This window comes from Phasianus colchicus, chromosome 25 (genome assembly GCF_987193195.1).
Source record: "Phasianus colchicus chromosome 25, bPhaCol1.hap1.1, whole genome shotgun sequence".
Taxonomy (NCBI): Eukaryota; Metazoa; Chordata; class Aves; order Galliformes; family Phasianidae; genus Phasianus; species Phasianus colchicus.
In genome coordinates this window covers 4,797,934-4,820,788 of record NC_143460.1, presented here as the reverse complement: position 1 = coordinate 4,820,788, position 22,855 = coordinate 4,797,934, and the positions used below count along the sequence as shown (strand labels likewise).

At 54.2% G+C, this 22,855-nt stretch overlaps 1 protein-coding gene across 1 annotated transcript; it reads left to right on the top strand.

The window, feature by feature from the left end:
• Positions 1–14,797: 14,797 nt before the first annotated feature.
• On the top strand, positions 14,798–22,559 carry RBM15 (RNA binding motif protein 15). Its single transcript, XM_031605870.2, has one exon. It carries the CDS (start codon positions 14,930–14,932, stop codon positions 17,792–17,794), a length of 2,865 nt encoding a protein of 954 aa, XP_031461730.2. The 5' UTR covers positions 14,798–14,929; the 3' UTR covers positions 17,795–22,559.
• Positions 22,560–22,855: the final 296 nt, after the last annotated feature.

Sequence of the window (22,855 nt, the reverse complement as noted above, 5' to 3'; positions counted from 1 at the left end):
GAGGGACGACCAAAGAACTGCCACAAAGCTGAAAGGGAAGAAAGCAGCCACAAGTGTGAGCAATCAGTGGCTGATGGCCAAGCAGCAATTACAGCAGAGCCTGCTTCCTAGCCTGGGAGAGAGCCATCGGTGAGCACAATGCTGCTGAGCAGCTGCTGTGTCCCTGAGGATGCTGCACGTCGTGGTTGGGCTGGGATCGATGCTGAGCACTCAGGTTGTCTGCCCAGGGCTGTTCGTTCAGGTGATGCTGAGCAGCTGCATCCCCCCGGGTTGCACCCACGTGGTATTTGGGGAGCAGCCCTGCAATGTGCAGGGATGGGTGCCTTAGGGAGGTGGGTTTGGAAATGGGTGGCCATGGGGTGGCTGGGGATGTCCCCATGCAGCAGGAGAAGGTCCCTCCTCCATCCTGGCCAAAGTCCTTCCCATCACTGGGCTGTAGCACAGTTTGCAGCCTGTTTCTCACTGACCCCTGGGCACAAGTGAATCAGGAGGATTCCCCCTCTGGCCCTGGAGATCAGTGGTTCCCCCAGGATGGCTTCAGGTTTAGGAAGGCTCTGGATTTTTAATTTGCAGCTTCATTTGCCAATACATCCCCTGCAAATCTCAGCAGAGCCCTGGGGAGGGAGAGCACAACCTAGCAGCACCCCCCAGCCCTTCCCATCATGGGGACCCCAAGGAGGTTCTGGGACACGTGGGCAGGCACAGAAACAGCACAGGGGGTGCAAAGTGGGAGCAGGGAACCCAGGGCTGGGAAAAAGAAGGATGATGCTGTGTCTGGAGCACAGCCAGTGGCTCAGATGTGTACGATGGGTGAGACATGGACCAGGTGAGGTGATGCTGGGGCTGTGCAGGGGTTCCTGGGCATGGCCATGGAACATCCCCAGTGGAGACTTTGTGAGCTCTGCTGCTCGCTGGGAGCTGAGCATGGCTGCTCCTCACAGCAGGGCTTGGATGCAGCACCTGGCACCAGTCTCCTCCTGGCTGCTGTCCCTTGGCTCAGAGCTCCTCTAGGTACAAACCCAGCACGAGCCAAGCAGGAGGGGGGGAAAGGCAAGGGCTGGGGAAGGGGTTTGCTATTTCTATACACCCTCTGCTTTCTTTTCCCTGCAAAATCTCCCCCTCTCATGGGTGAGCGTTTTTGTCTCTTAGTTTGTATTTAAAGCAAAGAGCAGTCGGGGAGGGCAGGCAGGTGGAGCAGGAGGGGGCACCTGGGGGCACACAGTAGGATTGGCAGGTTGGGAAAATGGGCAGGAAAACCCAATTTGGGGGGAGGTGGAGGGAGGAGGGATGGTGACAGCATCGCTGGCCTCAGGGCTGGGATTAACTGGTGGGTGCAGTTAAAGGAATTTTAATCAGCCAAAGACGATGCTGTCAATAAATACAGCTTTATGGCAGCATGCTGAGCACCCCAGGAGCATCACAAACACACTGTGAACCCACAGCCATCCTTGTCTGTCCCCATGTGTCCCCCCCTCCCTGCTGGGATGCACCGGGCTCTCAGTCTGCTGGGGTTTGTGCTGAGGATTTGGCAAGGAGGGTGAAGGATGGTGGGGTTGGTTGTGTCCAGTTGCTGCTCATTTAATGTGATGAAATCTAATAAATCAATCAAGCCTGGAATGGCTTTTCTTTACAGTCAAGGAATGCAGCCTGCACCCCCATGTTTGGCTGAGCCATGCAAGCTTTGCGTGGGTTTATTTTACACCCCTGACTGTTCACAGCCCAAGTCCTTAATGCTGCCATCCATTTGGGGGGTGGGAAGGCTGGATTCAGCCCCAGCTTGCAGCCAGGTTGCTGCAGCGCTGGGGTTTGTGCCTCAGTTTCCCCCTCTGGATGCCCCTTCCCAGTGAATGGACAGCTGGCAGCACGCCTTTATGACAGAGAGACGCCTGTGGATTCTGCAAAAAGGCACTCGGAGGCAGCTGAGGACAGCCCTGCTAATTGCAGAGAGCAGAGCACGCTCTCGTTTGCCTATTACGGTCCCAGCACTGACGCGTGGCTCCAGCACTGGCAGCACCCACAGCCCCAAGGTCCCCTTTTGCTGGGCGTCCCTTTGCAGCTGGCACCCAGTGCTGCCTTTTTCTTTGCCTTTACCCCCAGCAAAGGGCATTTTTGGAGAGGTGAAACGGGCCGCGTGATGCGCAGCATCCCATCTCGCGCTGCTCCTTTTCCTCCATCCCTTATGCAAGGCTGCTCTCCCCACCCCACCCCAAGGGCTGAGACCCCACCATCGCATCCCCCACCCTCTTTTTTTCCTTTTTTTTTTTTTTTTTCAGCTGATTCATGAAATTTCCTCGCTGGCAGCTCTGTGTGGCTTTAAGCTGTTTACGCGAGCTCAGGAGGCGACAGCGAGGGGTATTTTTAGCTCTCCGGGTAGCAGAGCAGGATTAAAATGCAGTCAGTGTTACAGACGCTGGGGCTGAATCAGTATTCCTGCACAAACCTCTCCGTGCCAGCATCTTCCATTGAGTGTCTGAAAAAGCCGAGTTTCCATGGAGACCCGGCTCCAGGGCAACCCGATTCCTCGTTAAAAAGCAGCAGGTAGGAGCGGTGCGAGGCACAGCCACGCTCCAGCTGCAGGAAGAGAGAGCTGGCACATCCCCATCCTCGTATGGGATGCAGAGGGGAAGGGCACCGAGCTGCAAAGTGATGTTAAATAGGGGTCGGGAGCAAATCGTCCCATCCTGCCCCATCCCGTCCCTCTTGGATGCTGGTTTTTGGCTGTTGGTGTGGCAAAAGAAGCGATGCTATGGGGAGAGGAATTTGGGTTTGCACTGCTGTGATGGTGGGAATTTGCCCCCCAGCTCCAGCAGTTCGATGAGCAGATGCTATGCTGGGATTTTGTCCTCCCCTCGAGGGGTTTTGTCCCCTGGTTGTCACCAGCCCTGTGTGGGAGCAGAAATGCTGTGTGAGGATGAAGGTGAGTGCCTGGGGCTGCACTGCTTTTCCCATCTGAGTTTACCTGTTGGTCAGTGTGGACAAATCAGCACAGGAATCTCCCTTAGAGAAGAGACCAAACGTCAGTGATTTCCTTCTCCTGCTATCTGGAGAAAAAGGAAGTGGTGAATTCTTGCTGGACATTTACTAAAGTTATCCCACTTGATCCCAGCTCCGTGCTCAGGGCTCAGCTCAGAGGAACGGTGACAGTGCTGGGAAAGGAGCAGAGAACTCCCAGTGTGGCACTGGAGGGGGATTTGGTGAGATGCTCAGTGCTGGGCAATGAGGGCATCATCTGCTCATCCCTGGGCCAGTTGGTCTGCAGCCTCACTGAAGGTGTTTTAATGGGGACAGGGACTTGGGTCATATGGTGAACATCAGGATCTGATTTCTTTTTTTATGTCCCCAGCAGTGGGGTCCTGCCTCAGTCCTGGGTTTTCCAAGCAATCCCTATTTCTGGATCTGCTGAGATCCAAGCTGGAACTGCAGGGCTTCCTTCTGGTTGCTTTGCATGTATTGAGATGGGACTTTTCCCATGTGGTGTGCAGCTTCTGGGCAGGGTTGGGATGGAGCATCTCTAAAGGGAGCAGTGCCAGTGCATCCCTAAGGGCTCCCAGACCCAGAGTGAGGTCCCAGAGCAGGACCTGAGGGCAGGTGGGCTTCATGGAGAGGTGGGATGTGAGTGGAGGAGGGATGGAGCACCAATCAATCTCACAGCAATGCCCCGGGCAGATCCAAGGCAGCAAACCCCAGATGCCATCAGGTGCCTCCAGGCCACCTCCTCTGCAATGTGGTTCAGCATTTTGATTTCCAAACCATTCCAGAGCAGCTGCGATGGAACAAATCTGCTCAATTCTCAAAGCAGGGTTTGTGCTTTCCCATCCTTCACATGAGGGGAAAATAATAATAATAAATAATGAAAACCTGTCTGCAGGAAAAGCTTCTTCGTTTTCTCAAAGCTTTTTTCAATAAAAGAGAAATGGCTGTTTAACACCCCGTGTCCTCGGAGCAAAATCTGAGTTGAGAACCCATGTAAAACAAAATGATTTTTTGCAGCAGCGTTTCCCAGCCTGATTTATTCACACTTCGGCCCAACCAGGCTTTCAGTGGAAAGGTTCCTTTTGATCTAGAAACTGTTGTCTTTGGCTTTTCTTAATTGAAAACCGCTTCCATTTGCACTAAGAGCTGCTCTGCCATCCTCAGCCTGCATGAAACCACTCGTATCCACTGCCTTGCTATCCAGGATTGGGAGCAACTGATGCGATGGGCTTTGATCTCAGGGTGTGCTGAGGCTGCAGCACTGAGACAACAGCTGGTTTGCCCCATTCTGGGTGCTCAAAGGGGGAAAAAAACCCAAACAACACCCATATTTCAGCCCAGCTCCTTGATTTTTGGCTATGGTGCCCGTGGGGTTGTGGGGATGCTGCTGGGGGGGACTTCAGCATTTGAGTTTCTCTGCTGAGCTGATGGCTTTCTTGCAGCGTTTGCCATGGGTTAACACAGCACCCTGTGATGCTGCTGGGGTTGGGCACCAGGGTTGGGTATCCCTGGGGCTGGAGGATGTAAAGCTGAGCTGCATGCTTCCCTAATCACAGTTTCTTTGGTGCAGGTGTCTGGAGGATGCAGCAGGGAACACATGTGCACACATTGCCTCTTATCACCGCCGGCTGCTCCATCATTTCCTTGTTGTTTCCTCCCAGGGTGAGCTGCTCTGCATCTTTGCTTTCTGCTCACACATAAGGATGGTTGCAGAACCGTCTGCAGCAAAATAATAATAATAATAAAAAAAAACCCAACAGAACAAAGCAGCAACAGCAACAGCAACAAAATCCAATCAACTGCAGCACTCCAGGCATCCATCGACACAAATATCATTTGAACACCCCTAAAGTCTCCACCATGCAGAGCTTCTCTTGGTCAGGGGGGGCTTTGCTGCTCTGCTGCCAGCATTGCAGCTATGGGGATCATAGCTCTGGTGGGAAATGCTGCTTGCTTGAGCACTGCAGTGCCCTCAATCTTGCATTGGGATCCCTCCATAGAAAAGAAGGAGAAGCCCAAAGAGCAGACTGTGGGAAGGATGCTCTGGTTGCTGCCAGCTGGGGTAAGCACTGTATTCCACTCTCTAGTTTGCAAGCAACTCTGCAAGGCTGTTGCAGCACATTGCAGGGCCAGGGGAGCATCGTGCCCTGCAAACCTCACTGCGTGCTCCTGGCTGCAGCCCCCTGCTCCTCTGCATTGCATTTATAGCTGCCATTCGCAGCTCTTTGTTATTTTCTGCTGTTGGTTTTTAAAGAAAAAAAAAAAAAGCAGTTGACAGCATCCCGCTGTTCATGGAAGGAAACTATTTAGGGACACAACCAGTGGGTTTTGGAAAACGTACCATAACAGGAGAGCTGTGGTTCCTTCCAGGCTCACTCCCAAGTGGAATAATTGGGAGTCAGCTGGAGCCGGGGGCTCTTCGTGCTTCCCGAGCCTTTGTCCCTCTTGGAGAAGGATGTCATCCTCCTGGAACTGGTTTAAACGTGTCCTCAGAGCTGGCTGATGGGTTTGGCAGGGCTGGGTTTGGGGGAAGAAATGGGCTTTTGAGAGGTTGGGCTGAAATGGAGCAACCGGCTGTGCTGGAATTTGGTGGTCTTTGAGATCACCTCCAACCCAAACCGTTCTGTGATTCCATGAACCCCCCCAGGGCTGAGCTGGGAAGCGATCAGGGAGGAGGTGAGGAGATGGGTGACTTTTGGCTGGGGCTGTCCTGCAGGGGGTGGGCAGAGAGGACCCTCCTTGGTGCCCCCATCCTCTGCTAAAGCCTTCAGGAGATGTGGGCTGAACGTGGCTGTGGGGCTGTGAACGTGGCTGTGGGGCTGTGCTCTGCTTGCAGGCAGCGCTGCCATCCCATGCTGGCAATTCATGCTTTGGAACTTCTAAATTTGGCTCTTTTTGAGTGAATGGAGGGGAAGGAGGACCGCGGCGTTTCTCTCTCTCTCGCTCCATTGTCGGATCAAAGTAATCCCGGCTTTGAAGGCTTCCCATTCAGCGCGGGGCCAACAGGGAGCAGGATCGTTAAACCATCCAAGCACCGCCTTTCCATGCTTTGAAATCACTCGGGATCACTCCAGCTTGGCAGAACCACCCTGAGCAGCTCCTGGGCCCGGCCACGTGTCCCAAAATGCGGCTGTCACCGGGCTGCAGCCTGCAAGCTCACCCCTATCAGCCTTCCGGGGGTAAAGCAGCTCCCTTTGGTCCTGAGGATGCTTTGTTTATCTCTCTGTGCATGGGAAAACAGCTTTGCCTTGCAAGAAAAAGCCAAGCCAGCAGCTTGAGCATCTGCACAACGTGCACGGACCCAGTTCTGCACCATCTGGCAGGGTCAGGATGCTGCTGAAGCACCCTGATGGCAAGGGAGGGCAGCAGCTGTGGGGCAACGGGAGCTGCTCGGGGAAGAGCCCGCACTGAGGACGCTGCTCTGGGCGGATCGATGCTAATCCCATTGTGTGCACTGCAGAGCTGGCAGCAGAGCAGGAGGGCAGCAGGGACAGCACATCCCCAGCCCTGATTGTGCCACCGGATGCAGCACTTCACCCCCCCAGCTTCAGCTTCTCCATCTCAAATCCTCCTTTCCGTGCCACCTCCAGAAGGCAGCTCTGCTTTCCCTCCTGATTATTATTATTTTTTTTTGTGGCTAGGAGAGGCCATTGTGTTCGACCACTTTGACTTCCTGCATTAGGCAGGCCGTGAGGCTCCACGTGGCACTGAGCCTTATTATTAGCATTTATTACTGCGGAGGGAACGAGCACAGAAAGCACGGCTCCATGGGTGGGTAGCTTTTTAAAGCAATCACCTACGGCCATGCAACCTGTTATGAAAACTCTCTGCATAACCGAGCTGGATTTGTTACATGGGAGATGTGGGTAATTACAGGGAAATCAACGTCTCTTGATGAGATGAGAGCCCACTGTGTTTGTTCTGGAAATGAAGGGTGTCAGTGGTGTTGTTGGGGGTGTTTCCCCCTCCTTAAGGGCTGTGCAGGAGAGGATGAGGGTGGTGGCAATGCTGCCTGATTCCCAGGTAGGAAGCAGCAGTGCCAACACTGGATGCTCAATGGTAGATTTGCCCAATCATCCTCCATGCTCAGTGCTTGACAAGGGCTTTGATTCCAGTTTTCCTCCCCCCGCACCCCAACCCCACTGAGGTCCAGCCCACTGAGGACCCCTCTGGGCACAAAGCAGCTGTTTGGTTTGGTTTGGGAGGAAGAGGGATAGAAGACCCCAAATTGCTGAGGACACAGTGAAGCTTTAGGCAGCTCGGAGTGGGGTTTAGGAGGTGATGAATGGGTGTGCAATGAGACAAACCCAAAGAGCAGAGCAGGAAGGGATTGAGCTTGGTGCAACATAGGAGCTGCAGTCCATTTCCTCCCCATCCATCCCTCCCTCCTCTCAAACAAGCATCTGGCTTAGCCTTAACTCTGCCCACCTCTGCTTCTCCCTCCCCATCACTGCAGAACAGCTCCTGTCCCCACTGCTGCACCCAAAGCCACCTGCTGACCCAGGTAAAGACCTCCAGAACATCTGCAAGCCAAACTGAGCTGTTAAAGGGTCTGGGTGAGGTTGGCATCTGGGCTTTCTTTCTCCCTCCTGCACAATGAGGGAGGATGAAAGGACCCAAGGAGCCATCAGGGCAGGGTCCAGCCCCAATGCTGTGCCCCAGGTGGTGGCACTGGGAGAGGGAGGGAAGAGAGAACAGGCTGGACTCATCAAGGCATTCACAGCCTGGCTTCCCTCCTCTCTGATTTTGTTTAAATTAAGCCATCTGCCCACATTAAATGGTAAATTATCTCAGCTGCTGCCTGTCTCCCTGTGGGGAAAGCAGCTAGAGGAGAGAGGAAAGGGGGGCAAAGGCTGCAGAGCTGCCTCTGGCTGGGACCTGCATTGCTCTCATAGAGGTGCGTGCTGTCTCTTATGTATGCCTGAGGTCAGACCCAGATTTGCTCCTTTGCCCTTGGCACAGGGCTGAGAGCTGTCCCTGATCCACCTGATGATGAGCAGCGAGTCACAGTGAGAGTCAGCTCGTGTCCTTGGGAGTCCTTCTCTGGGCAGCAGCACTCACTGGAGCGGGGAGATGGGAGCCCATATGAATCTTTAGCTCAAAGCAATGAAGGAATCCAGTGTACCGGGACGGCAGCACCAGAGCTGCCATGAGGAATGGGCAAGGCAGGACCTCGGTTAGGTCAAGGTGGGCATGTGCCTCTTTTAATGCCCTGGGCTGTGGTCAGACCTGCTGTGCCTTTTCTCACTTGGTATAACGTTGGGTGAAGCTGTAGGGTCACCTCCTGCTCCCATCCCCAGAGGGGATTTTGGGGCACCTCATCTCAGTCTCTGGGCTGTGGTATGTGGGTGCTGATGGGCTCCTAAGAGGAGACTCCTGGATCCATCCCACGCTGAAATCAGGATGCAGCAATCAGTGGAGCATCCCCAGGGCAGGGTGAGAAACAAGGCTTTGAAATCTTGGGATTTAAAGCAAGCTGTGCATTTTTCCCCCTGTCCACACCTCCTCTCTCCCACCTTCCAGCCATTATTTGTGAGTTATTTTCCACTGAGCAGACTAATATTCACAGCAGCTTGAGCCTGAGGTGTCAGAAACAAGAGCAGTGCCAAAGCTCAAAGCAGGCACCCAGGGTGGGATGGGTGGAATGCACTGAGAGTGTCAGCAGCAGTTGTTGCATCTCCTTGGAGTGATGGTGACCTGATTGCTGGCAGCCTCTACCCTGGGCTCATTAAACATCAGCAACTTGGGTCTCATAAAGCTTTCTGGAGAGATCTGGAGGAAAATCTCAGCTCTGAGCATCATTGGGCCGTGAGATGCGTGCTCCTGTGTCCCTGCTTCTCCATCTGCCCCGTTGGATGGTTTGGAGGAGGCTGAATGGGAAATGCAGGCTGGATCCTAGTGGTGGAATGCAGGGTTCGGGATGGGGGTGTTCAGCTGGGGTGATGCAGACGTGGGTTAAATCCTGCTCTGGGCTATGGGGGCTCTGGTGTGGTGTGCCTGCCATCATAAAGGCCAGCAGTGCTCAAGCCTGGGGAAAGTGCTGGATAAAAGGTAACAGCGGGCTGCAGGGGGGGGAATTCAGGTAGGAAGCAGTAGAAAGCCACAGAGAGAGAACAGAGGAGAGGCAAAGAGACTTCCCCCCCTCCCCCCCTTTTTTTTCTCTGCTGCAAAACAGCAGGAGATGCTTCACTTTTCCAGTAAAGCCACCCAAAGGATCCAGGCAGAGTGCCCAAAACAAAGCAGTTGGAGGGAGAAAGGGATGGGATGGATGGAGCTCAGAGCCCAGGAGTTAATGGCCTGTGAGCAGGATGGATGGTGAGGGTGGGGGGCAGAGCCTGAAGGGCAAATCACGCCTGCAGGAAAGATAAATGAGTGCACCCAGGATGAGCACTGCAGCTTCCCAAGGGCAGTGCAGGAGGATGGGGCAGGAGACCGCCGTGGTGATGAAAGGGTTAAACAAACAAACCGGTCTCTCATCGTTTTCCAGCAAACATTTGGGCTTTCTGCTCCTTTGTGTGCCTCTCCTGGCAGCGTTTAGGTGCAATAAACCCACATGTGTGTGTGCACAGTCAGTGCCCTTCCCTGAGGGCTGCCGGGGGAAAATAACCTCTTCCATCTGCAGGGCCTCTGAGATGTGGGATGGGTGATTATCCACAGGTGTCAGATGGGGAAACTGAGATGCAAAGCAGTGGGATGGATTGGAGAAAGGTGGGAGGAGAGCCAGCAGTGGGGCTGCAGGCAGTGGGGCTGCAGGCAGTGGGGCTGCAGGCAGTGGGGCTGCAGGCAGTGGGGCTGCAGGCAGTGGGGCTGCAGGCAGTGGGGCTGCAGGCAGTGGGGCTGCAGGCAGTGGGGCTGCAGGCAGTGGGGCTGCAGGCAGTGGGGCTGCAGGCAGTGGGGCTGCAGGCAGTGGGGCTGCAGGCAGTGGGGCTGCAGGCAGTGGGGCTGCAGTGTTTGCTTTGAGGGTCGCCTCAAACCATCGGGATCACGGGCAGAGTTTGTGCTCAACTCTGCTTTTGTCTCTAATGGGAGATCGTGGAGGGGTTGGAAGTTGGGAGGCTGCAGGGGGAGGTTTTCAACCCGGGTTCTCTGTGCTCTCCAGCAGCTCTGCTCTTTTTTTGGATGGTTTTTTTTTTTTTTTTCTGCACCCAGCCGGGCATCCGTCTGCAGACAGGAGAGATGAAAATGAGCTCTCATCTTCTGCGGAGGAGAAGTTCATGGAGAGAGATGGAGGGAAAGCGAAGGGAAATTAAGCAGAAATAGCTTCGGGGTCATTTAAAAATATCCCCACGACTCCCTTAAATATATACTGAGCAAGAATTCATAGTCCATGGCTGAGGGAGCTCTAGGCACCGAATGTACAGAACGGTCTTTGATGAAGACCCATGGGATGGGTTGGAAGGGAGAAATTAGGGGGGTAGAGGGTGAGGGATGCAGCTCCCAGCTCCCCCCCTCCATGCCCACCCATGTGATGATGCACTGGGGGATGAAGCTGCCACAGGGTGATGATGAGGGGATGCCAAGCACTGGGATGGCTGGCAGCAGCATGATGCTCTTTGCATCGTCCAGCCTGTTGGTTCTGAGATCCCAAAGTGCTTTCCATCTCGCTGTGCTTCAGGAGTAAGAAGCCCCCCTTGTTTCTAACAGCATCTTGGACTGAAGGAAGGCTGAAAAGACATGTCTGGATCAGCCAGAGCCCATGAATTATTCACTGCTTCTCCGAGTTGCAGAGGATCCCATTACGAGGTGCAGAAGGGTCTCCTTGAGCAGCACAGCCTCACCCAGAGCTGTCAGCTCAGAAAGCCAAGAGCTGGAGGGATGTGAGCTCACACCTTCCTTCCCCAGGGCCAGCGCTGCTCCCATAGCAAAGGCAGGCAGGCTTTGACTTTGGGGCTCTGCCTGAAGGTTGGTGGGTGTCTCCTTACAGACCTGATTATTGATTGTCTCCTGCCTGAATCCCCACCCTGTCCAGATTGTAACTGCTGCCCTCGAGATGACGGATGGAGCTGCCAGCCTCTGATTTATTTTAATTGCCATCTTCCCTTCCCGCTAGCGATGGAGAGGCACCGTGCTGGGGTGCTGGAGCTGGAGGCTCTGGGGGCATCTGGGTGTTATTATTATTATTATTTTGAGGCTGTCTGGGTTGGAGCATCCTCTTTTCCTGTCTGTCTGGTAAAGGAAAAAGTCACTCTGAAAATACACGGTCTGGGCACGTGGAGGCCATCTCCTTGCTCCCTATGTGAGGGTGCTGAGCTCTGCAAGCTCCTGATCAGCTCAACCCCTCGTGGCTGCTTGTGCAAAAGGTTGAGAAGCACCGTTTGCTGCAGGCTGCATCCTTGCTCCCCTCCCCGCCAGGACAGTGGGGAAAGGGCCTGAGGTTCTGCTGGGAGCTGGGCTGGCTTTGCACAGCATCTCTTAGCATTGCTTCTCCCTCTCACAGCAAGTGGCACTCATCCTGCAAGCATGTCATGCTTGGCAGTGACCAGAGCTTGCAGCAGAGATGGGAGCCTCCCCTGTATGCCCCCTCTGTCCCTATCCAAGGAGAGTTCTCTGCCCAGGAACCCTTGCTGAGGCTGAGCCCTATATCAGACATTTGGGGACATTTTGAGGGCTATGTGAGGTTCCCTCATCCGGAGCTGCCACCTGTTTGCAGGTCATGCAAGGCTGCTGCAGAGCTCACTCATCACATCATGGCGCAGCAGCGTGTCGCCGTGCAGTGACATGGCAAAGCATGGAGCAGAAATTCCAGTGCTTAAAGGCACCGGGCTGAAACTCGTCGGTGCTGAGCGTGAGGACCTCACCATCCTTCTGCAATGGGTACCCAAAATCTGCTGCCTCCATCCCAGTTGATATCACTGGATGGAGATGGGGAGTGGCAGGAGGGGCCCGGCTGCTCAGTCCTTTCTGCTGATGGATCCTGGGCTGCAGTGCAGGATGTGGCCCTGCTCTGTGCTCCTCCACGCTTCCTTAATTCTTTCCCTGCTTTGGGCTTTATTCTCCCGTTTCTATTAATCTCCGAATGCTAGGTGGAAAGTGAACAATTACTGTTCTAACGGCTCCGCGAATTCCTGCATTATCAAAGCCGAACGGTATGAGCAGAGAAGGAAGAGCGATGAAATGCAGAGAGAAGGGAGCGATCTGCCCAGGGCTGGGATGGGGTACACCGGAGTCGCATCCAGGTCCGGCAATTCCTGGGCTGTCGCTGCCCTCTGCCGGCTGCGGGGGCCGGGGAGCAGCGAGGTGTCGGGATGCTCACAGAAGATGCTGCCAGGTCCTTGCTGCTGTGCAGTTCGTGGGATTGGTGCTGAGCTGAGCTGGATGAATGGAGGTTGGATTTAGCTGGGCAATTAACTGATTGACTTCAGAGCGTGGGGAGGAGAGCAAAGGGAGGAAAGACGGGCAGTGGGGCGAGCTGTTCTCACTGAGCACATTCAGGTGAGTCGACTTCAGGCTCTGCTATTTGGGCTGCAGGATGCAGCTTGTTCCTCCTGGCTTTCCTCGAGGTGCTGTGAGCTGTCTCGTGGTTTGCTGCCAAGCCTCACCAGGAGCCCGTGGGGTGGATGTTCTCCAGTTATTCCTTCTCCTGGCCAAGGCAGACGGCGTCACATGAATTGCAGTGAGTGTGTGGGGGAAGCTGAGGTCGGAGTGCACGCCTGCTCGCTCTTGCACTGCAGAGAGGCTCCCAGGAGGGCTCTTGTGGCTTTGCCTAAGTGAAGCTAACACATTTCGACATCTCTAATGGCCAGCTGGGATGTGAGTGCATCTCCAGGAAGAACGGAGACTCGTCTGAATGCAAACCTGCCAACGGGCCAACGCCTCCCCAGCGGAGATGCTCAGAAGCCATCAATGCAGGTGGCTCAGCATCCCTTTGCCTCTCCTCGTCTGAGACCATTTCTGCCCTGGCTTTGAGGAGGAGATGTTCGGTTAAAGCCTAGAGAAGGGTTTCTGTAGAAAACAGCACGTTTCACTGATCCTGCAGCACCCAAGAGTCCCCCAGGATGAGTGTGGCTCTGCAGAGGGACCCGGAGGGCCGACTCCCACTGACTCCAAATGTAATTAGACATCTACATCTAGGCCAGGGGCTCAAGGGCCATCTGGCACTTTAATTATTCATGCACCTAAGTAAACACAGACGGAGCGCTCGTTATCTAGCTCGGGCCTGGGGAGCCATTTCTGCTTATGCAGAATCATTTCTCGTGGTCTGACACAGCACGCACTTCTTTGGGGCTTACTTTGGGTGCTGCATTGCCTTTCCCTACCCCCAAACCCCCCCCTTTCCAAAGGTACCAGTGCCACCAAGCCACCCATTGGACAAATCCACATCTGCCATTGGCTGATGGAGGGGTGGATAAACTGCAGAGAAGTCCCCGTTTGGAAGGAGCAGATCTGGAAGAGGGAAATGAGCTGAAGCACCTGGCAGGAGAACACGTCCTTCTGGTGCTGTGACCCAGCGCTCCCCCAAGGTGTCTTTTAAGCTGTGACTCATCAGCTGTGGAATTTTCACTTCTGCCTTTCGCTCCCAACCTGAGGGTCTCAGCAGATAGAAAAACCTCCGGCGTTCAAAGCGTTTCCTCTCCAGCCCGTGGAGCTGTGCCAGGTCCTAGCAGATGTAGCCTCGAAGGCGAAGCTGAAATGTGGTTTTCCCCCCACGTTTCGATTCCTCAGCCATGGGGCACCCGGGGGGGGGGGGGTGATGGAGGGGGTGAGGGTTATCTGTTCTAAACCAAAATGATGATGGTTTTTTTTCTATTCAACTCTGGAACGTTCTGCTCCCCAATGCACGCTGTGGGTTGGATCTCCTTCCTGAAGCTCGGGGCGCAGGATCCTAGCAGCACAGGTCCTGGAAGGGAGGTACAGCAGTAGTGCTGACACGCGGTGACTTTCCCATGGAACAGAAGAGCCCAGGCTCTCTCCTCCTGTCGCGTGTCCCCAGGAGAGCAGCGATAGGAGCTCATTTTCCGAAGCCCGACGCTTCTTTCAAGCAATTCCCACCACTCCTCGCCCTATATTTAGACACCGGCTATTTCCCACAGCTCCAAACCCACTCGGTTTTGGGAGGCCCGGTGAACCGCGCCTGTCAGATGGCGGTGATGTGACGGAGAGGCGCAGCCTAACGGGCCGCTATTAAAAAAACCCAATTCGCTTCTCCCTCTGTTGGACGCAAACGTTCCGGGGCAGCGATCCCGTTACCGCCCACTTCCCCGAGGAGACCAATCAAGATCAGAGCGCTTCTGACTGACGACCGCGTTAGCCAATCCGCGTGCTCCAGACCGCATCCAATCAGATGCCTGGGGAGATTTTCTCGTCCAATGGTAAACGAAGAGCGGAGCGTGGGCAGCAGCCCGCGCTTCTTTAGGAGTGGCGTTGGCTTCAGCCACTCAGAGCAGGGCAGGCCGGGTTAGCAGTGGCCAATGGAGAAAGGAGGCGGGTAAAGTGCTGCTCGCGAGAATTTGAGAGGGACGACGGGAACCCGCGGACCAATGGAGAGCGGCGGAGCGGCAGGATCGCGACAACTGGCAGGTGAGAGAGCCAATCGAAAGGAGGAAAGGCTTTCGCCCAATGGCCAATGAGTAAAGGAGGTCCCTCACCGCCGAGCCGCTCCTAGTGACAGGAGAGCACGACCAATCAGAAGGCCGCGCCCTTTCTAACTGTCCAATGAGATAGCGGGGCGGGGCGGACGGGGGGCGGCTCTTCCCGGCGCGCGAGGCCGGCCCGTAGACGGACATCTCCCTAAGCCAATGGAAACGAGAATCGAGGGGGCGGCCGGGCGGGTCTTCCGCCCGGCGGGAGAGAGAGGGTGGGGGTGAGGCGCCAAACGGCCAATGGGCGCCGAGGGGGCGGGGCCGGCGACCGCCGCGGCTTCCAAGATGGCGGCGGATGCGTGAGCGCGGCGGTCAGTCCGTCGGTGAGGCCGCCGGGGCGCAGGGCCGGGCGGGAGGCGGCCCCGCCGGCCGCCGCCATGAAAGGCAAGGAGCGCTCCCCGGCCAAAGCCAAGCGGTCGCGGGGCGGAGGGGGCGGCGAGGACTCGGCCTCCTCCTCCTCCTCGGCGCGCGGCGAGCGGAGCAGCAAGAAGCCGAGCGGTTCCGGCGGCGGTTCCAACGGCGGCAAAGCGGCGGCGGCGGCGGCTTCCAACGACAGCAACAGCGGCAGCAGCCGGCGCGGCCCGCACACGGACAAGGCCGCCCGCGCCGGCAGCCGGGAGTACGAGAGCGGGGCGGCGGCGGCGGCGGCGGCGGGCGGCGGGGGCGGGCGGCACAGCTACGGCGGTAAAAGCGCGGAGCCGTCGCGGAGCGGCAGCAGCCGCGGCGCTGAGTCCAGAGCGGCGGTTGCGGCCCAGTCGTCCTCCTCGTCCGAGACGGGCGGCGGCGGCGGGGAGTACAAGACGCTGAAGATCAGCGAGCTGGGCTCTGCTTTGAGCGACGAGGCGGTGGAGGACGGGCTGTTCCACGAGTTCAAGCGTTTCGGCGACGTGAGCGTTAAAATCAGCCGCCTCCCGCCCGGCACCGGCGCTGCTGATGAACGCGTGGCTTTCGTCAACTTCCGCCGGCCCGAGGATGCCCGAGCCGCCAAACACGCCCGCGGCCGCCTCGTGCTGTACGACCGCCCGCTGAAAATCGAGGCCGTCTACGTGGGGAGCGGCGGCGGGAGCAGCCGGAGGCGGAGCAGCCGGTCGCCGGCGCTGCTGGATAAGGAATCTCCCTATGGAACGACTGCCGTGGGGTTGGCGGCGGCGGCGGCGGCTGTACGGCATCCTGCAGCCGGGGCGACGCAGCGGGCTTTGTCCCCCGCCGGCAGCGGTGGGGCTTTGGGTTATCGGGACTACAGGCTGCAGCAGCTCGCCTTGGGCCGCCTGCCGCCTCCGCCCCCTCTGCCCAGGGAGTTGGAGAGGGAGAGGGACTATGGGGGTTTTTATGAAGCGCGAGTGCGGCCGGCCTACGGGCTGGAACGGGTGGCCAGTGTGGCGGCTGCTGGGGGATTCCGTGGAGGAGGAGGTGGTGCTGGAGCTGCTGGCGAGGAGGAGATCAGCCCCGAGGATGACCAGAGAGCCAACCGCACGTTGTTCCTGGGCAACCTGGACATCACCGTGAGCGAGACAGATTTACGCCGAGCTTTTGACCGTTTTGGGGTCATTACTGAGGTGGACATCAAAAGGCCGGGGCGTGGGCAGACCAGCACTTATGGTTTTCTTAAATTTGAAAATCTGGACATGGCGCACCGGGCCAAGCTGGCCATGTCAGGAAAGGTGCTCTTGCGCAACCCTATCAAGATCGGGTATGGTAAAGCCACTCCAACCACCAGGCTCTGGGTGGGTGGTCTCGGGCCCTGGGTGCCCCTTGCCGCCCTGGCCAGGGAATTTGATCGTTTTGGCACCATTCGTACCATTGATTACCGCAAAGGTGATTCGTGGGCCTACATCCAGTACGAGAGCTTGGACGCGGCGCAGGCGGCGTGCACCCACATGCGTGGCTTTCCCTTGGGTGGGCCGGACCGCCGCCTCCGCGTAGACTTTGCGGATACCGAGCATCGGTACCAGCAGCCCTACCTGCAGCCCTTGCCTTTGCCACCTCCTGCTCATTACGAGCTCGTGGCAGAGGCGGCTGCTTTTGGGGCTCACCGGGGAGCCCCGCCCGATCCGCTTCGGGGGGCCCGGGACAGGACGCCACCGTTACTCTATAGAGACCGTGACAGAGACCTTTATCCCGAGACAGAGTGGGTGCCACCCCCACCCCCTGTACGGGACAGGAGTAACCGAGCAGCTGCCTACGACCCGTTGGAAAGCCTAGAACGCCGTCGGGATGGTTGGTCCTTGGAGCGGGACCGAGGGGAGCGGGAGTTGGGCAGTAGTAGGGATCAGCCTAGGAAAAGGAGGCTGGCCGAGGACGGAGGCCGGCACTTGGACCGCTCTCCGGACAGCGAGCGCTCCTCTTCCTCTCGGAAGCGTCACTGCTTGACCACGACCACACCGCCAGACCGCAGCCCCGAGCTCGTCGGAGGGAGGGAGCGTTACAGCAGCGACCCGGAGCGCTCATCGTCCCGCTTGCTCCTCTTGGAGCGGCCCTCTCCCATCCGGGAGTCACGGAGGGGCAGCTTGGAGAGGAGTCAGAATGAAAAGCGTGACCGAAAGAATTCCGCTGAAAGGGAGCGGAAACATCGCACTTCTGCAGCAGCTGCTGCACAGGAGTGCAAAAGCCCGGCCAAAAAGGATGAACGTGCTGCGGAGGGAGGCGGTGGAGGCTCTCGCCTCAAACCTCCACCTCAGAAACAGCAGCAGGACGGAGCGTCGCAGGCTGGGGGAGCCCCCAAGCTGTGCTTGGCGTGGCAAGGGATGCTTCTGCTGAAGAACAGCAATTTCCCGTCCAATATGCATCTGCTTCAGGGGGACCTCGGAGTTGCCAGCAGTCTCCTTGTGGAGGGAGCGACTGGTGGGAAAGTAGCTCAGCTCAAGATCACCCAACGTCTTCGTCTGGACCAGCCCAAGCTGGATGAGGTGAACCGCCGCATCAAGGTGGCTGGTCCCAATGGCTATGCCATCCTTTTGGCCGTGCCTGGCACATCAGACAACCGCTCCGCAGCCGGGGCTGGCGAGGCCACCACCTCCACCCAGAGGCCGCTCAGGAATCTGGTCTCTTATCTAAAGCAAAAGCAGGCTGCTGGGGTGATCAGCCTCCCTGTGGGGGGCAACAAAGACAAGGAGAACAGCGGGGTCCTGCACGCCTTTCCACCCTGCGACTTCTCCCAGCAGTTCCTGGACTCCACGGCCAAGGCGCTGGCCAAATCAGAGGACGACTATCTGGTCATGATCATCGTCCGTGGGGCATCCTAAGGCCCTCGTGTGCTCTGTACCCAACCCTGCCTACTCCTCCACACAGCCCCTCCAGCGTGTGCCAGGTGCTATGGGATACAGCCTTAGCCAGCCCTGTCGTTATTTTAAATTAGATCTTTGTTTGTAGGTGACTTTCCTTGCCCATGTTTTTTTTTTTTTTTTTTTTTTTTTTCTGTTACTGCATTTTTCTATAAAGTTAGAAAGCCAGAAAGGTTGGTTAGCCATTAGCGTGAGTAGGATGTTTGGAGAATCCCTTATCCGTGGGGATAGCAGGGAGGCTCGGCCTGCTTTGATTTATGAAAAAAAGAAAAAAAAAAAGAAAAAAAAAAAAGGAAAAAAAAAAACCCACAACAAAAGACTTGGGGAAGGGGTTGGGGTGGGGGGGGGAGGGAAGGACAAACTCCCATCTTCCTCGTTTTGATTCGCGTCCTTTTTTCATTTCATGTATTTTTAAAGCAAGTTGGACAGCTCATCCTTAGAGTTCCAAACCGAAAAAGACCAGATTTAAAGCACTCAGTAGTTTGAATGGAAAAACCACATCCCTGCTAAATGCAGACTGGTGTCAACTGTTCTTTTTGAGTCGTGGTTGTGCTGTGATGGCCTCAGGCCCACATCATCCCCTTCCTCAGGAGCCTGAAGGGTTTCCCTTTGAGTCCTATGGCTCGAGGTCGATGTCCTTCAGGTGACCAGCACCTGCTCTTGGGTACACTGCAGAACATGAGTTCCTTTATTGGGTGTTTGATTCATCTGGCCCCACAGAATGCATGCACTGAAAGTATGCTTTTTTTTTTTTTGGTTGGTTTTCTTAAAAAAAAAAAAAAACAACAGGTGTATTTCTCCTATTTCTCTCAGTTCTGTTGTATCCCATATATGCACTTTGGGTTTGTAGCAGTGACAATGTTTGGTAAATAGCTGAGGACTTTGTTACAAACCATGAATGTCTTGTGCTTACTCTGGTATGCAAGAAAACAAGGAGGTGCTTTAAGAATATCTTGTGGTTTTTTTGTTTTTACTGCCTTTTTCAAAGAGTTGCAGGTACAGTGGGGGCTGCTTCCACAGTGCAAACTCTGAGCAAGTGTGCTTCTCTCCAGAGATGGTTTTAATTCTGTAATAATTTAATTACCTAAAAGTTCTCATGATCCTTTTACCTCTTTGTTAATAGCAAGGAACTGCTGTCTGCTAGGAACTTTTCAGGTACAGTACAGTGGGCATTACATGAGGTTTATCATTCTGCAGGCATCTGGAGTAAAGTGTTCATAGCATCTTGGAGAAGCACTCCAGGGTGCTGAGGTGGGATGAAACAGTTTGCCTTGATTTTTTTTTTTTCCAAAGAACTTTGCTCATTTTCTCATTCATTTTCCCCTCATTGGGCACTTTCCTCCAGCTGTCACACTTTGCTCATACAGCATTGATGAGGGGGGAAAAAGGCATCCGAATCCCCGTTGTTTCAGTTAGCAGCTGGAGGGATGCTGTCTCTGGCTTCTGAGCTGAAGGGTGACTCTGACTGTATTGATATACAGGCCCTAAAATGTAATCTTGCACTTAAAACCAGAATGTAGCCTTGCACTTAGCCACATTTTCAGAGACAGGCAATGTAAACGCAGCACTGCTTCTCTCAGTTGTCCTCCAATGGGTGATTGGTGCAGGTTGATCTCAACTTCCACCACACAAAAACCCCGTTCCAAGCGTGGGGATGGGTTGCCAGTAGTATTTATGAAGGAGGAGATGTGTTGAATGTATATTGCATGGGCACAGCAGTTGTGTCGTCGTGTGCTCGGGGTTTGTGTCGCAGAGGTGCGTTTCTGTAGGACCTCTTTCTGGAGCAGCTTTCAGTGGGGTTGGATTTCCCATTCCTGGCCTGAAGGAGCAGTGCTGCGTCCCGAGCATCGCTGGGAGCTGAGAACTTGAATGTGGCAGCATAACTTGAAAGCAAATTTTGGTTTTAGAGCCGCTTTTTCTTTCTAAAAGCCTCATTTAATGCTCTTAAGTGTTTGAGGGCGAAATCCGGGCTTCCAGGATTCTTGTCCTTCAATGTGAATGTAATAGATGGCAGAAATCAGCTGTTCATCTTACTATTAACAAGGAGAATCCCTCGGAATGACACCAACAATGCAGATAACGATGTGTTAGGAGATGATATGGCATATTTACCACTTCCTGCACAGAATGTCTGTTTTAATTCTCATGGGTGTCTGTTGTGTGTTGGCATGCAATCAGCACTGCTGCTGACTTGCCTTTCCGTGCTCCTTGCATTTTGGGGTGAGTTTTCCCACGAATCTGAACCGGGAAGCAGAGTTTGAAGGGAAAGAAACTTGAACTGCTGGGAATTCCAATCTGCCCAAGGCCCAAAAGAAGCACTGATGTTACCACGTCCAACTGACGCTTGCTGAGCACGGTGGTTCTTAATGCTGACACCCAACGGGCACCTGTGGTTGTTTTAAAGCCTGTAAAACTTGGGGTCAACACAGCTTGTCCACGTGTCAGAGCAAACTGTGGGTGAGCAGCTGAGGCAGCGTGGGATGCCTTTGTCCCTGCTAAATAGCAGTGGTTGTACTTTGATGGGTCGAAGCTGCGCTGCGCTGGAGGGCAGCAGGGAGCAGGGCAGGCTGTGTTTGACTCCAAGTTTTCTGCTTTCTTATGGAACGGAGTACCTGCTTCTTTAAATCTGGTTTCTTTGTGGTTGCTGCTCTGTTTTGTAAGCAAGGATTTTAACACCCTTTGAGGGTAATTAATGTCCAAACCTAATTGACTGGCAACGTTTTGTTTTGCCGGCACTTAGTCGCGTGCTGCCATTGAGTCTGGCACGGCGTTGGCTGTGCTTTCCCTTGGGCCCCAAAGCGTGCACCATTGGAGTAACTGTCCTCTGAAAGTCATCTTGGCCAGGGCTGACCGCGTGTAGAAGTCCGTATGTGATACCACTTCTGTCTAGAGCAGAACAGATGTAGCAGACTTCAGCTCTCTAATCATATTTGGCATTATGTCGCTCAAGCAGGAGCTCAGTATTCCTTCTGACGTCGTGTGCAGCCAGTGTTCCTTGTTGAATTACTGTGGAAAAAGGATGTCCTTTTCCTGAATCATTTTGTATTAGCTGTGCTTTATGCTTTGGGGAAAGAACCTCAAATGACTCATACTTTCGTTTAAGATTTTAGTAGGGTTAGGTTTTTTTTGGGTTTGTTTTTTTTTTTAATTGGAAACTTTACGCAACTTCCTTGGCTGCTGGCCAGTGGCTTTGTTTGCTCCAGCCTGGTGCTTGGTCTGCTGCTGCCTGTTACCATCAGCTCTGCGGGTGGAGGGTTCTGGGTTACGAGTCCCAGAGGATCCTTTTAAACATTGCAGAGGGAGAAGGGATTTACGTGCCAGGCAAATCTTAACCTTCTCCATTGAAGTGTATGGATGTTGAAGGAATGATTTGGTGACCCTACGGAGGGCACGGAGGAGAGCTTGGGATGTCTTGCATTGTTGCGGAGCCATCGAGCTGATGGTAACTGAGGTGAAAGGCCTTAAGTATTAACGTGGAGGAGGAGTGAATGAAAATTGTGAAGACAGGTTCAAAAAAACTCTGAGGACTCAGGGAAAATGGCTTGGAAATACTCAGTTCCGGGCTTTATGTAAACAGTGGTGAGGGCAGTGCTCCTGTGGAGCCTCTTGCACGCCTGTTGAACAGAAACAAGAGTGGAGAAAATTGCTGCCATGCATAATACAGAGTTTTTGGGGTTCTTTCCCCCTTGTCTGCCCATTTTCTATGGACTTTCTGCAGATTGTGCTGAAGGACAGGTATTCCAATGAGTTCTAACCTGAATGCTGGGATGGTTTTTGTATTATTAGGCTGAAAGCAGAGCGTATTGTTCAGAGAATGGTTAACCAAACCCACACCTGCAGTTCTGGTTGTGTGCAAATGATGGGTGAGAAACACAACTTGAATAGCATCGACTTTAAATCCTATGGGATGCATCTTTGCTTTGCCCTCTCCTTTAACATCGTTAGAGTGACACAGGAGAGCTGAGAGCATGAGAGAGCCTTGTGAGCACTACGTGTCATACTTCTGTTGATGTGTTGCCTTCAGGAGATGCTCTTTGAGGAAAGCCAACTCCATTGGCATCACTTGGGTTGGTTTTTCTCGCGGGTGATCCTTCTGATTTGTCATGGTGGCTGTTAATGGATTCAGAGTTGTGACCATTGATGCTGTAAACCTGGTTTAACCTCGGTCCAAAACCAAACCCTATGCTGCTCGTTGTGCTTCTATAGATGGAAGGTGACTTCATGCAAGGTTTCATGCCCTCGGGTGGTGTTGGTGCTCTTTGAAGTCTGGGTAGAATATTCAGGAAGGCTTTGTCATTCTGTATAATGTAAGGAGGGGGAAATCTGTTGTATGCATTTGTATGGAATAACGTTTTCTTTCCTCCTGCAAGCAAAGCTGGCGGACTGCAGAGGACAACCACATGGGATACCGAGCTCTAATGGACCTTTGGGAAGAGAAGCTGTGGCTTGAGTGGAATTTACATGGGCCTCTTGATGGAAGAAAGCTTATCTGTTTAGTATTTGTGCATTTTACTAAAAATGGCAGCTTTAAAAAACAAACAAACAACAAAAAAAAAAAGTTGTGTATCTGCTATTGTGATGCCAATGGCCGTGTTTTAAGTGGAAAAAAAAAAAAAAAAAAAAAAAATGACCTCTTTGCTTTGTGCTGTGTACACAAGATTGCTGGAAAAGTAAAGGAATACCCTTTTTATGGCTCACACAGCTTCCCGTAGCTGTCACTCAAACATGCGCTCACAGTTGAGCTGATTTTGTTTCATTCTAAATAAATTGTTTCTTTTGAGGAAAAATGGTTTTTCTGCCTGGGAGTGAATTGACAACAAACGTTTGACCCCTTTGTTTGCAGCTGAGGGGTTCTTTGCTGCTGCTGCTGCTCGGTGGCTGAGCCGACGGTTGCGGCTATTGCGCAAAGAAGTGGGGAGAACGGAGCTTTTGCATTGACCAGCGTGTTTTACCTGCTTGGAAGGACCCAGCATCACCCTTTGGTTTGGCAGCACTGGGGTTCGTTTGCTGCTTCAGTCCTCA

Excerpts from the sequence above, each read along its gene's own strand:
- RBM15 (XM_031605870.2), top strand. The coding sequence starts at position 14,930 with ATGAAAGGCAAGGAGCGCTCCCCGGCCAAAGCCAAGCGGTCGCGGGGC.